Genomic DNA, 15,191 nt, shown 5'->3' on the forward strand with positions numbered 1-15,191 from the left:
TCTTGTCCTGTTAAATTCTCTTGAAAACTAAAGAGAACCACATTAATACTTATAGAATGTAGAATAACCTCCTTAAAATAAGTTTTAAAGGAACCATAGCTCTGTAGAGCCACATGTGTGTTAAAGTGTACATCTGTGATTTTACTGTTTTATAATTCAGAGTGAGTTGAGCTCAGATCTGGTGATAATGCATGAGTAAGTTCTGTTCTTGTTTTTAATCTGAGGGGTTTTCTTGCATGGTTTCTTTAATTTCTGATAATCATTTTCTCAGTCATGTTTTAACCGCCTGAGACCTTGAGTTTAATCCCTTTCATTGTTTCATTTCTCTCCTCTTCTCTACATTTTCCTCATCTCAGCTCCTCCCAACCTAAAGCGCCTACGTTTCTTCCGCAGTAAAAGTCAAGACAAGCTCCTCCCAACCTGCCCCTCCTCCTCCTCCTCCTCCTCCTCCTCTTTGCCACCATCCTCCTCTTCCTCCTCCTCCTCCTCTCGACCCTCTCTTTCTCTCACCAGACGACTGCGATTCTGGTCATCCAGTGACATCACAGCTGATGTCATGAATTGCCAGCTGTTATCAGCCAACGGAGTTTTCTAAAATCATCTTCCTCACCGTCATCATCATCATCATCATCAACCTCTTTATCTGTACATACCATCATCATCATCATCATCCTCACTGCCACACCGCAGATGCACCGTTCACGCCTGCACTCAATAAACACTAAAGCACACTCCACACACACTCAGACAGGTGCATGCTGCAGGTGTGAACCAGCAAAGTAAAACTAGTAAGTAGTGTGTGCTGAAGTGGTTGATGTGTGTGAGTGTGTAAGCGCATATGCACGCTTCCGAGCACGCCACGCTTGCCTGCACACGTTCCTGTCGTTTAAGGTCATCTGTTTGAAGAACGTAGTTGTGCTTTCTGTGCTGTCACTCCCCTGAAGTTTACACCTGCCGAGAGTGTTTCTGTAGAAATGGATTTTGTTTGAGTCTGTTTTGAGCTACGAGCTGCTTCAGAAAAGATCCGATGGCAACGAAAAACTTTGCTGCTGAGATTTGTGTTTATCTTGTTACCAAAGCAAAGAAAAATTTACTGCAGAAATGTCACCTGCTCCCATCTGTCATCGCTGTTTACCTTTGTACTCACTTTAACCCTCTGTCTATCTATCTGTCATCTGGAATCTGAGCTTTCTAAGTACCAAAAGCCTTAGATGGAGGAGAGTAAGAGTGAAACACACAATCTCCATATTTAATGTCCCCAATTAGTATAGGTGTACGCACTTTTAGGGCCTATAGAAGGACATGAGCTTATAGTGCAACACAGAATCACACAGGCTGAGAGAAGATAAGGAGAATGTGCTAAATTAAAGAGTTTATCTAGTAAAGACTTGCAGAGATTTAAGGTTCCTTTTTTTGTGCCTGTGTTACATTTTTTTTAGCTGTGCTGTCATCACAGCACACGGCTGAAGGAACGCACAAGCCAGGCAATGTTTTTGTTGCTGTACCAGTTTTTTAAACTTCCCTTTGCTTCTTTTTAGACTCATAGTGATAGCTGAACCCTTCACAGATGTAAGTTTCCCCTAATCTCTTATAGAATCAGATGCATTCACGTGTTACACTTGATAACACACTGGTTTGTGAGCTCACAGTGTCCCAATCGCAACACACACCTTCTGTCCTGCTTTGCTTTAATTGCTCCCTTTATGCCACACAATCACGTCTCCTGATCCCAGAGAAATATCCAAAGCAAAAAGGTTTTTAACAATCCTTTAATTGGTCTGCAGGTCTGACAGACCGGAGCCGCGGTGTTTACCGCAGCAGTACTCCAGGGGGCAGCAACGAGAGCATCAACGGAGACGATGGACATGGACAAGGTAATGGATGTGGTAATGGTTTCAGTAAACTTTGCTTTGAGCTGAGAAAACAGGAAGTTGTTGCCGCTGTAAGATATTTGATAAATGAGAGGTTTAAAGAGTACAGTGGGTACAAAAAAGATACAGGAAGACAAACTCTCTGACTCCCTGCCTTTAGGTCGTAAAGCTCTGAGCTCCACCCCGAGCCACCAGTCGTCCTCTCTAGTTCTTAACAACTCCAGCTCCAGACTGGGACCAGTTCCCAGCCAACGACCTCGAGGTAATCAAGATCATTCATTAACATCTTTGTTTTTCACTCGGTGGGATATATGTATACATGACGGCACTCTGACGTTTCAGGTCTGATGTTTGACGAAGAATCTCGCCAAAACGATTCCGTGTTTGTTCATCATGGAAACCCAGGAGGGCGCCCCGGGTCTGCAGACTTCAGCCACAACACCTCAAGTTCCAACTCACCTGTCAACAGCAGAGGTGTGCACACATTCACCTTAGCATAAATAGAAAACAGAGATGAAGTAATTTAACTCTGAGTATTCTGTCTAATGAAAACAGATCATATTTACCCATCATCCTCTTGGTTGGTAATATCTGTACTTCTCCTCTCAGACACGTCTGATCGTCAGCCTCGCTCAGCAAGCCTCTCTAGTGATGATGTCATGGGTCTCAGCCAATCACAGCAGACGCTGTCACGTAGCTCCACTCTTCCGTATGACCACACACCCCAAAGGGCCCAACCACAGCGAGGAGGCGGGGCCAGGAAGCCACGCTCCTCTTCCCCTGGTAGTGAGATGGTGACGCTGGAACAGTTTCTACAAGAGAGCAACCTGCAGTCCCCTCCCATGGTAATATGAGCATGAACACAGCGCTTTAATACACGTGAAGTAGACATATTCTACAAACATTTAAAACAAAAAAACGTCTGGTCTCGAACTCCCTCTGGAAAGAAAAATGGATAAGAAGCTGATGAATTGAAAGTCTGCAAATGACAAGGGATCGCTTGTCCGGGGATTGAAGTCAGCAGTTTTACTAATATCATGAAAAATAAAAGCTTTTGATTCTTTTCTTTGGTGTCTACAGCAGCTAAAATATCAAACTTAAAGAAAACAAACGTAGTCACAAGGAATACAAAAAATGATCCAATTTAACCTAAGTACTGTAGGAATGGTCACCTTTCACATTTGAAATGATACGGGACCGATTCCTGGTACCTGGCAATCGGTATCGGTACTCATTGGTACCAATTTTCAGTACTTTTCTCCTCTTCTGTGGTAAAAAATATCTTTTTTTTTAATAATAAAATGTAAATTCTTTTCAATTTAACATATTTAGTCTTCAGTACATAACCTTGTAATGCTGTGTTCATGTCCAGTATGGAAAATTGCCTACTCTTCCGCTCCCTCACAGTCACAAGGATGTGTTTCATTACATTTTTGGAGGAATTATGCTGAGAATTTCAGGAGAGACAGACAGACTTTCTACTTTATAGAGATCAGGAACAAAAAAGCTGTACCATCTACTGAGCACATGTCCAAAGTCTAGCCCTGGGTCCAACCATGGCCTGATGTCCATTTTTATATGGCCTCCAGGTTTTAATCTTATAATATATTAATGATGTCACTGAAATAAGTCTTGTTCTAAATTATGTGAACGTTTACATTATGTCAATGTCACTCAACCCATTGCTACTCAACTTAGGAGCAGCAACAGAAAAAGCTCTGTTCCCTCCGAGCTTCTGTTTACACAAAACAAACCAAAGAATATCTACTAATGTCTCTCTAAACTACATTTAGATTGTGCTTGGACCACTTGTATGAAGCTAAAGCTCTGTGCATTCTGCAGAAACTCAACAACTCTTTCAGCTGACGTCTTTAATTGAATGTAGTTATTGTGATTTGAAAATATAAGAGCTCAAAAACACAATAGAAGACACAAAACCAGATTTGAGTGATGAAATGAAGCAGGAAAGACAAAAAAATGGTGGAAGACATCATAAGAAAACGTCAGAAATGTTAGCAGCTAATAATGTTGTTTGCAGGTGAAAAAAGTTTGAATGAGAAACAGTCTTGATAAAATCCAAATCTTAATCCTGTCATAAAAAACCCTGACATATTTTCCTCATATCGACCCCTAATGGCCAACATGCTTTGGTCAGAAGCAGAGTTTGCTGATGTTAACGCAGCACATAACACTGCAGAAAACTGACTAATTATCATCTGGTATCAAGAGACAATTGAGGGACAGGTGAGGTTTGATTTCATCAGCCCGTAATGGTGGAACAAGGATGTTTGAACACACTGAGAGACTGATTTTTACAGAAATCACTCAAAGAAATAGTCCATAAATGGAGCATTTATATGTTACTTTACAGCTAATAAATATGTCGGAGCTGTTGTCCCTTGGTCTTTTTCACAAAAATGAAATGTGGCCTTGTTTGGACACCCCTGACTTATGAGACGGAAAATGTTTAAATCCCAGCAGGTTTGGCTGCAAAGGTAGAAACACTGACTGACTACAGAGTTTTTACGTTGCCTTACAGCTTGACTCTGAGTGGACTACGGACATCCTCAAGGATCAGAGCTTACCCACAGTCACATGTTTGTTTGTGATCCAGAGAGTGGTGTTTGCTTTATTTGGGTCCAGACTAAGGCCTGATTTAACTCAAACAAAAGGAGGTGATTTATGAAACCTCTTTTTGCTTGAAGGAGGTTTTATAAATCACCTCCTTCAAGCAAAACTACTATTTCCTCCACCGTGCAGTCAGCAGATCTGGAAAGTCAGTTTCCATTATGAAAGAAGTAGAGCAGACTGACATGCCACAGTCCAGCAGTAGCATGATTAAAAAAGGTTTAACTGCTACCCTCACTATGACGTTGGGAACACAAGAGATTAGATACAAAACAAGTCAATTTATATTTAATTTATGTTTGAATCCTTTTTTTATTATACTTTATAAGAGTTGCATTAAGTTAATAATCCAGTACTAGGAGGGACTGAATAAAGTTTTGCATGCTTGTTGACATATATAACAGCTTACCTTCATTCTGTCCATGAGTGGTGTCCTCCATGTTTTCTGATTAGCAGGATGGATGCATTGTAAGATAGTTTGACGTGCTTAACTTTAATGTCTGAGTGCTTATTTCCTCCACTTTCCAGAGCATCTTCATGTCAGGAATGATTCTGAAATTTATCCTGTTTTTTACAACTGGATAGAAAATCTGTCTGACTTTTCCAGCTTTCTCTAAATTGATGACCCCAGCTTCAACCCTCGAGCCTTAATGAGCCTGTCCGCTGTTTGAATGAATTAGTAATCAAGTTATGATACATTTCTACAGCGCGCCTCTTGATGGGGGCTTAACCTGATTGTTTCTGGTGTAACAGGATCACTGCATGGCCAGGTATCAGGTTTCATACACTGTGTGTCTCCCGTGCCCTGTGTATGTGCCGGTGTTGTGGAAGGATAAAAGTTTAATAACCCAGAATCCAGAGTAGAGTCTGTTAGACTGAATCTACTCATCCCAGCAGATTTCACTCTGATGGTTATTAAAAAATGCAGTCTGATTGTCCAATGACTCTTAGCACCACATAGCAGAGTACAGCTGGATCGTACAGCAACAGAAATTCATTAATGAGCCATTGTCCAACTATGAGGGGGCTTTTTCTCACCTGTAAATCAAACAGTTTGAGTCAGACTCCCAAACACAAATCAGAGGATTCATTCCAGCCTGACATCCACATGAGTGGACTGAAGCAGATGTGTGAGTCCACTGTGGGAATTCTGCTTAATGTGAAGAAACAACTCATTTGTCATTAGTTATAGAGTCTGAACACCCATCATAACTCTCACTGATTCTCCTACAGAGAGGAGAAGAGCTGCATCATTATCTCTCAAACAGCACACAGTCACACCTCCACAGAGGATAAAGTACAGGATGAAGTCAAAGACATCCTTTAAATCCACTGAGTCCTCACATTAAATGGAGATTTTGTATAATTTAAAGCTTGGTATTGATTCTATTACAAGGTTTTTACCTCTGTGCTCCTGCAGTAGGCTAAAATAAAGGAAAAACAATAGAAACACTGGCTACGTTCACATGCAGTCATTAACCCTTTCATATTCCAAATATAAGCATTAATATATATATATATATATATATATATATATATATATATATATATATATATATATATATATATATATATGTATGTATGTATGTGTATATATATATATATATATATATATATATATATATATATATATATATATATATATATATATATATATATATATATATATATATATATATATATATATATATATACATAATATTGCCACATTAATATTACCACATTAATTTGTGGTTAGTGTATGTCTCTTCACAAGAAATCTTGCTCTTTTGAGTACAGGAAGCATGCCATGCTGCTGTTGATGTTGCTGCTGCTGTTGTTATGGATACAGGAAGACGAAGCAGAAAAAATGCCCATTGCGTGTTTACATTCTCAGTGTGTCGAGATGTCTATGCGTCGCTATTTTGATCGGGATACCATGTAAACAGGAGTAACCCTGCTTCTCACTCATGTAAATGGGTCGTTCTTAATGTTTCAGAAGCTGGAATATTGACCCTAACCTGAATATTGACTAGATGTGAAAGTAGCCACTGAGAGTTGAAGGTGGCTGGTGTCGATATCTAGAGAGCATGCCAGCAGGTGCCTGAGATATACTTCTAATATCTTGACAGAACTTGATAGAACGAAACAAAATAAACAGCAGCGTCTTCCAATGTAAGTTTCATGCCACTGCAGAAATGCATGTACCTGCAGTTCCTGAACTGTCCACTTGAGGCTGGCTCCAAAAGCAAAAACTACCCCATCTGAGTCCATATTAAAATACTTTAACAGCAGGTCATAAAATCTGTTTTGGTCTTTTCAGCCCTTTTCCTTATCAGTGGTAATCTTATCTACAGCTGGGAGGTTGTAATTCATGATTTGCTTCTCTATAATGTTTCCAGGCTGATGGTTAGAGTTTTGGATCTTGTCTCTCTAACCTGTACCTGGTTTTTGTAGCAGCCCTTACAGGCGCTGGCTTTGGTATCAGAGCTACAGTTTTTACACATTCATCACCTCTGCTTGTTTTCACAGGTGTCAACAGGAAGCAGGGAGGACTTGATGACCGACTATTTTGCCAGAAGTCCCGCCCCCTCTGGACCCGCCAGCAGGGATCAGGTGACTCCCACCAACTATGTCACGCCTACTGTACAGTCATCCAATCAGAGACCAGGCCAGAGTGTCAAACCCTCCCCTCGCCAGCCTGTTGGCCAGTCCCCCGCCTCAGGTTCTACTGTCACTCAGAGAACCGGCCAATCACTGAGCAGGGCTTACAGCCTGGCCACCGCTGACTTGCTGCGCTCTAACGGACCTGACAGTTTCAGAGGCAGCGAAGGCCAATCAGATGCTGTCATTCGAAGACAAGGAGGAGCTGGCGGGAGAGAACGACCTCTGTCTGCTCGTCTCGCTGGTCCAACCAACCAACACGGGGACGGAAGCTTCCTGAACCCCCCGATCCACCACTCGTCTTCGCTTAACCTGCAAACAGAACGACACGCCGAGAGGGAGCGAGGGAGGGCCCGTGTCCCTGGGAACAGCTCCCACCATCACAGAGGAGAGGTCGCCATGGTGAGCCCGGTCAGAGCTGTGCCCGCCACACGGCCTGAGAGCACCTCAGAGCACACCGAAGGACGGGCAGGTGACTCCTCCCACCTGAAGAAGGAGAGTGAAAGGGCAAGGTGTGGCTCTGTTGAACGTCCAAAAAGCACGCCGGCTTCTCCTGACCCCAACAACGACCCCCAGACTGTGTGGTATGAGTACGGCTGCGTCTAAACACTGAAACCGAAGGTGTGGCTGCGTCTAAAGACTGGATCTGCGGTCTGCTCAGGCTGAACACTGGAGCTCTGTGTGATTTCTTTTGCAGATGAAAGAGTCCAGAAGTCTGTGGTTACACACCCGCTGGGAGCCTGTCTAAATCCTGGAAGAGAAGACCACATTTCAAAACATTTCTGCACGTCTGTTTGTAGCTTATGGAGAAAACTCTTCTAGATTAACAAATTTTTAATCCATACAGCACCTGCCTTTACAGCAGATTAACAGCTCTGTAGCTGTTTTTTTGAAGCTGTAGCTGCATGGGGAATTCATTTACAAATAAACAATCACTCTTCAGGATCAGTGGAGCCCTCTTAACATTTCTCACCACAAACCCATCTCTCTGAGACCAGATGGATCTGAGCTCGATTACTGACATCCTCCTTCAGGATTTGAAACTGGTGCAACACTAAAGATGCTCTCTGAGGATGCTGGGAATCAATTCCTCTGTTATAATTTATTTTCACCAATGTGATCCAGCAAGTTGCCTGAGCAAAAAAGTGGGTTGAGAATGATATCACTGGAACTTTTCAAAGAAAAGAAAAGCCTGTCTTCTGGGAATCTAAAACACTGAAAGCTCTCTGTGCAGACTTGTGACAAGAATACTCAAGTTGGGCTAAGTCTATGAGCTGGAACTCTCTGACTTGTGACTGACACAGTCTGGCCCTACTAATGTTTTCCCGGATGCCACCAATTCTGTGGAAATGTACACCAGAAATTAACCATCACCGAGAGGGGTGATTGAACTGAAGATGACTAAAAGCACCAGAGCGACTGAATGTATCAGATTTCTCCTCCTCATACTCGCCCCTGTAATCCAAAACAAACACTGGAAAAGACGAAAGAGGAGGAAATGAAATTAAGCGTGGAGAGGTGAAGAAAATGATTTTAAGAGCGTGAAAATGAAAAGATGGAGGGGTGAGACGGATTTAGTGACGGGAGGACGGAGAGATAAACAGGACAGAGATGGAGCGGCTCCTCCCTGACAAATTACAGTCCTGCTCCCTCCATCTTTAGATTCTGTCCCAGCATGCAACACTCTGACACTTTACTGGAAATGTTGCCTGTCCCGAGCCAACACTAGTCCACACACACACACACACACACACATATATGTAATGATATACACACACACACACACACACACACACAGAGGCATTGTCCTTGGGAGGGTTGGTTATGGCTTTCATTCACACACAAACATGAAAACACACACACACACACCACCGGGTGACCACTGTGTTTTGGAAAAGAGTTTGTCTGCACGCAGAAGTTGGACACACAGTGTGTGAAATCGCACAACAGAGGGAGAGAAATAGAGAAAGAGGTCCAGGATGAGTCTGCAGACTCTCTGTGATCTGGACTTTTAGTCTTTGAGGACAGTTTTACATTTTATGAATGAACTGAGTTCTGTTTCAGTCGCTGCTCCTGAAGGTAAACTGACCCCGTTATGCAAAAACACAAAATCATCCAAGTGTCTCCAGTTAACCTTTGACCTTTGAGGACCACGGTGACATCTCTTACCTGTGCACAGGCTGTTTAGTAAAGTCGGAGTTTTCTTCTCAAAGCTCCCTCAATATTCTGTCACAAAGACGTCTACTAAAGGAACTGAAACATTTCCTTAGCTTGCCCATCAGATTTGTCTCCTGGTGTGTTTCAGCTCCTGCTTTAACATGTCATTTTTAACTCAACACTTAAAAAAATAACCAAAGATACTGAGACGTCAGGTGCTCCAAGTCTTTCTAATTGTTCCTGACCTCGAGCAGGAACTTTATTAGTAGCAAAGTAACAGAAACTTGGTCCCTCCTCCAAAGAAGTCTGCTCAGAAAGAAGAAGTCATCACTCTAATGACACAAGTGTTTCAGTGAACACATGGTGAAAGTCCAAGCTCACTGATTCCTCTCGTGTATTAGATGAAGGCTGTTCACGCTTTTCTCTCAGCTGATTGTTTTGAGCCAATTTAGTGGCGAAAACAAAAAACTTGAGGACTTATTTTGGCTTCAGGAGAAATATGTCCCAGACCCACATAATCTGTGAAACCAAATCAACAGACACAAAAATTTGGATTTATAGCAAATAAACATTCTTCAATGTTTATCTATTGCAAAATTAACTCTTAAAAAAATCAACAATTAATTCTGTAACACCGAATACTGCTAATACAGGTTAGGCTAGTTATCCTGCATGCACAGTTTTCTGCTCCAGGGAGAAGTCACTGCAGCCAACTGCAGCTTCTGAAACTGAACATAGACTGAAAATACAACCAACAACAACTCTTATGTCAAAATGTTAGCTTTAGTTCACTAAAAAATCTGTATTTATTACTTCAAGCACGTTTTATTTTTTGGACACATGTATATTTTTAGAATTTCCTCCTGAAAGTCAGAATGAAATCACTCTGTAAGTAAAGCTGTCGTGTGAAGAAACATAACAGCTTCCTGCTGGTATCACTTATGAAATAGTTAAATGAAATTACAGTTAACACATGGATAATTCATTCACACATATGAATAGTTCACTGTTGGAAAGTCTGTTTTTCTCTCATTTGAAGCCTTAACTTTGGTATTTTAGCTGTTTTCAGGGATTCACATTAACAAGTTACTGTTGTTACAACAGGAAACTTTTCTCATCTTGTCAGTTATTGTTAGCTTTACTTTAAAACATACCCTGCTCAATGATCCGCATCAAATATAAAGTTATAGTTTGTAAATGAAACCATAAAAGATAAAACATGCATCACACTGTTTGGAAGAAAAAAGATCAAGGTCAAACCATAAACTTGTGAAAATGTTTATGAATCATCCAAAACGTCACCCCCTGCTGGTGAGAACAAGACTGACAGAAACGGATCGTTCTGGAGACACGTGGATGATTTTCACTTCAGTGCTGACATGACTTTCTGATCACTTTGTGGAGAAACTGAAAACACTTGATGTGATTTTTAAAGCTGGTTTGAACAGAGTTGAGGAGGAAGAGGAGGAGAGTGAAGAGGTGATGATTAACTGACCGTTAAATTGACTCACATACTTCAAAGCACTCGAGGATGATTCAGAGAAAGAAAATGAAACACTGGAGCTGTTGAAATGAAGATCAACCCGACTGGAATCCTTCACACACTTTAGAGCATGTGTCAATATGCAAAGAGCTAAATTATTCTACCTGTAACTTTTGTACATGATGTCAGATTTTATAAACTGGAGAAATATCAGAAAATACGTTTTGTACAATTTCCTGAAGCATTTCATGTTGATACCAAAAAAAACTCCCCTCAAGATCATTTCAGAAAGACTTAGTGATCCCACTGTAAAGAAGAAAATGTTGATTTTGTTTTTGTTTATGTAGTTTTTATGTTAGAAAATGAAGTGAGCTGATGTGAAACACTGGATGAGGATCTGTAGCGCTGCAGCTCGTCTGTTAACTGAGGTTAGGTTGGTGTGTGTCGCCTTCTTTGTCTGCACTTCTGAATTATCACATTCATAAAGCCCTTTAGGTGGTTTCAGTGTGTGTGTGTGTGAGAGAGAGAGAGATAGTTTGGATGCGAGTGTGTGTGTTTCAGGTTGCTGATATCAAAAGAAAAAATATTGGCTTCCAATTTTTCCGTTATTGCGGTTTCACCTTCACATTGCTTCACCCTTCCATTACGTTAAAGGTCAATTCTGGTGTTTTTTAGCCTGTGTCCTACTTTTACCTGTTTGTTGAGCTAAACAACTGATTGGTTTAGGTAGTTTTGGATTTGCTTCTGTCGGTTTCATCACCTGTGAAGCAGATGGAGACCAGTCAGTTTGTCCACTTGAAGCTCTTGTTATTGTCACAGAAGGTCTCAGATTGTGGTTTTAAGAGTCTGAAGACGTTATCTGTGACGAGCATCTGTGTTGATGTTCTCAAACTACCAGACTCCAAAGCTCTGCTGATACTATTCTAGTTCATTTAGGATGATGTGCCTCCCTCTCCTCCCAGTGTATAAAAGTGAGGCCAAAACTCAATCAACCAATGGTTGTGACCTCAGCTTTCTGAAATCAATCGTTCAACTATTTAAGCAGGCACTCCTGGAAATTTTACTGACTCTTCTGTTTCATTTTTACTCTTACTCCCGTAAAGAACGCCTCATTTGTCAACAGATGCTTAAAATTAGCATTATAAGAACAAATCATGACAGAAACCATGTTTTAAAAAAGTTATTGATGTGCATTTGGTCTAAGTCTGGTCCATGCTAAGGTGAGGAAGGTGGGCTATACTGGAGTCAGCCAGCAGGGGGAGCAGCAACCCTTTTCAGCAGAAGTAGATCAGCAACTTTTATCATTTTCTAGCTTAAATCAGTGTTTGCCAGTGGAGTCTGGTGTGTTTAAAGACAGACGTGTATCATTATGACCCAGGTTTATAAAGAAATACCAGAACTAACCAAGAAAAACTCCTCAACACCAAAACTACTCTTCTGAACGTGCTGTCCTCAGTGAGCAGCATCGTAGCACACACCCTCTGATGAACACAGATGACGGTAAAAGCTGCGACATGCGTCACATGTGAGAAGTGAAAGCAGAAGCTGAGATGTTTCCTGCTATAACTGGAATTTCCTGCTGTTGGAGTTTCACTTTATGACTGCTCTGCTGTGATGTGACTACTGTAAAGACTTCTCCTTTGAAAGCTTGTAGTGTGATTCTGTAGAAATGTTATTACACCTGAAAGCTTTTGATAATAAAGATTTATAAGTCTAAATGATGCTTTCTGTGACATGTGTCAGCTGTGATCTTAGTCCTCTTTAAAACTAACATTTCTTTAGACACTCAGTTCTGAAGCATTTTGCCAAACTAACAGCAATCCACAAGGTGCTGAAACCTTCCTCTGAGGTTTTTCTCCATATTGACATGATAGCATCACACAGTTGCTGCAGATTTGTCGTCTGAACATCCATGATGAGAATCTCCCGTTCCACCACATCCCAAAGGTGCTCTATTGGATTGAGCTCTGGGGACTGTGGAGGCCATTTGAGTACAGTGAACTTATTGTCATGTTGAAGAAACCACTCTGAGATAATTCCAGCTTTATGACATGGAGCGTTATCCTGCTGGAAGTAGCATCAGAAGATGGGTACACTGTGCTCATAAACCAGCTGCTGCAGATTTTCAGTCTCCAGATTTGAGTTAAAAATTCAAAACATACACATCTCTGCCTTTAAACATCCTCCCAGTTTAGATCGTAGACTAAAAAAAAAAGGATGTCATCTCACCTGGCTCAAAGTGAGGGCTCCACAAAAACTGCTCCCCCTGGTGGCTGGCTGCAGTATAGGTCAAAAAATCCATCTCCCCAGTCATTTTAGATGGGATGCGGTCAAACTTTGAAAAATTATTACACCTCGTAGAAATGTTTCTCACGTCCGATTGTTGTGGTGATTTGAAGATGTGAATTGGATGCTTTTTATTCAGGTCCTCTTTTTTCTGAAAAGTTTAGTTTTCATGAGTTATTAGAGGTTAAAAACAAGGTTTTATGTCACGTTTAATGATGATTGACAGCTGCTGTTCTTGTGTATTCAGGGATTGTGAAATAAGTCGGGAGGGAGAGCCAAGAAGAGACTAGACTCTAGAAAGAAAGTTATTATTAGTATTATTTTTGTCACCCAGCTCCTCTTAGATTCTCTCATAGCCTCTACTGCACAGACTCTGGCTGACTTTTTCCACTTTTCAGATTTACAAGAATCAGGGACAGCTTGCAGAGGAGTTGTGTGATTCGGATTTTCACAAATCATTTTCCTGTTTCAACAACTTTCCTCTGCGGTCTGAGTCTTAAGATGTTTCCCTCCTGATGCCTACTCATTCTCTCTCAAACACACACGCACACACGCATATTTCTGAGGAGCTGTGTGCAGTCTTGCGTGAAGCTCACCCTCTCCTTTTGTGAAATATTCCACTACGTTGTGTGTAGGTGTGTTAATGTTTACATCCATATATGGAGCTCTGACCTCTTCATAAAGAGTCAAAGGAACAGATTAGTTAACGCTAACTTTTTCTGATCATTATTTATATTAAAGACACTCATGGTGCCTTCAGGGGCATGAGGAAATATTAGGTCTGTCTTTCACCTCTTGAATAAGGAACTGTAACATGAACAGACAAACAGGATGGCATTTCGAAAGCTCTTAAATGAGGACTGTTCCCTTTGTTTCCTCTCTTAGTGATCTGATAGATCTAAAACTTCTTGAAGTTAAAAAAAAGAAGTTTTGATCAGATTTTAGTCAGTTTCCTGCTTCCTGTAAAACAGTCTGATGTTTTTTTTAACCCTTCATAAGATGATTCAGTCATTTTTAACTTCACCGGTGTCACAGCATTCAGATTGTACTCTTTTTTTTAGACATCTGTGATAATAAACACCCAACATTTATTTTGTATACATGAAGAAAGTAGACGTTATTCATTTTGTGCCGTTTTGTTATTGTTACATTTTGGAGTGGAACCTATGAGGTAACTATCTCCTCATGAACACAAATTATTGATAAGCTACATGGCACGTATTTAAAGATGATCATGAGTCACAATAAGCAAACACAGAGAGCCCTTTACATTTAAAGTGCAGGATTATTATTTTTATCATGAACACCATCATGAGGAGTCACGTAGCAAAGGTGACTCAGTTTGAAGGGGAAATACCTTTAGAGCACTGCATTATGTTTGGATGAAGATATCAACAGTTTGGTGCTACTATATGATGACTGTCTTGGATTAATCAGAGTAAAAATATTGTTGTAGCAGTATTTTAGCTTGTCCTTGACACAACTGACCTATGGCTAAGCCACGCCCCCTCCACTCACTCAGAGAATGAACATTCAGTGACAGGCGCTGGGGCAGGTGTCACAGTAGGACACATTTCGTAGGATATTACTGAGGATTTTTGGAGACAGAAAGATCACAGATCATCTCGAAGTCACCAAAACTACACATTGGAGGGATAGATGAATCATTTTATTGTTGAGGAAGTCGATTAAAAGCTTCAATTACTAACCAAAATGTACAGCTCTCAGTGAAAACGTGATGAACTGTATTTTGTTGCCATAACCAGTCAACAAGATCGAGAATCGGCAATGGTCATGAGAAAATCGAATGACTTTTTTATCTTTTACCATCTTTACCAAGAGTGTGTCTGTTAGTTTGGTGCTACAGCGTTTACACTAAATCATTCAGCATAACATTTGCCAACCTTTGTTATCTCAGCTATTACAGATAAGCTAATGAAGCAAAGCTCCAAATGCTAATGTTTGTGTAACTACAGCCTTTTGGACAACAGCTAACAGTGATGTACGATCACTAAAGAACAAAAACTAGAACAAAATAGGCTGATGAACTCCCAACAAATAAAGAGACATGATGAACACTACGGCTAGGAGCTAACGTTAGGCTAACTTTAGCTATATAGATG

General features: G+C 40.8%; 1 protein-coding gene across 1 annotated transcript in view; it reads left to right on the forward strand.

Annotated features, from left to right (window-relative positions):
* ccdc88c (coiled-coil domain containing 88C) overlaps positions 1-12,456 on the forward strand; it is a 55,708-nt gene extending 43,252 nt beyond the window's left edge. Inside the window, exons 27-31 of the mRNA XM_074691387.1 lie at positions 1,785-1,874; positions 2,032-2,133; positions 2,214-2,345; positions 2,481-2,716; positions 7,011-12,456. Coding sequence (XP_074547488.1) covers positions 1,785-1,874; positions 2,032-2,133; positions 2,214-2,345; positions 2,481-2,716; positions 7,011-7,748 — 1,298 coding nt within the window. The 3' untranslated portion in view covers positions 7,749-12,456. The remainder of the gene's footprint in view (positions 1-1,784; positions 1,875-2,031; positions 2,134-2,213; positions 2,346-2,480; positions 2,717-7,010) is intronic.
* Positions 12,457-15,191: the final 2,735 nt, after the last annotated feature.

The sequence above is a fragment of the Halichoeres trimaculatus genome, unplaced genomic scaffold (assembly GCF_033239565.1).
Source record: "Halichoeres trimaculatus isolate MK-OKI-2021-1 unplaced genomic scaffold, fHalTri1.1 fHalTri1_scaffold_17, whole genome shotgun sequence".
Taxonomy (NCBI): Eukaryota; Metazoa; Chordata; class Actinopteri; order Labriformes; family Labridae; genus Halichoeres; species Halichoeres trimaculatus.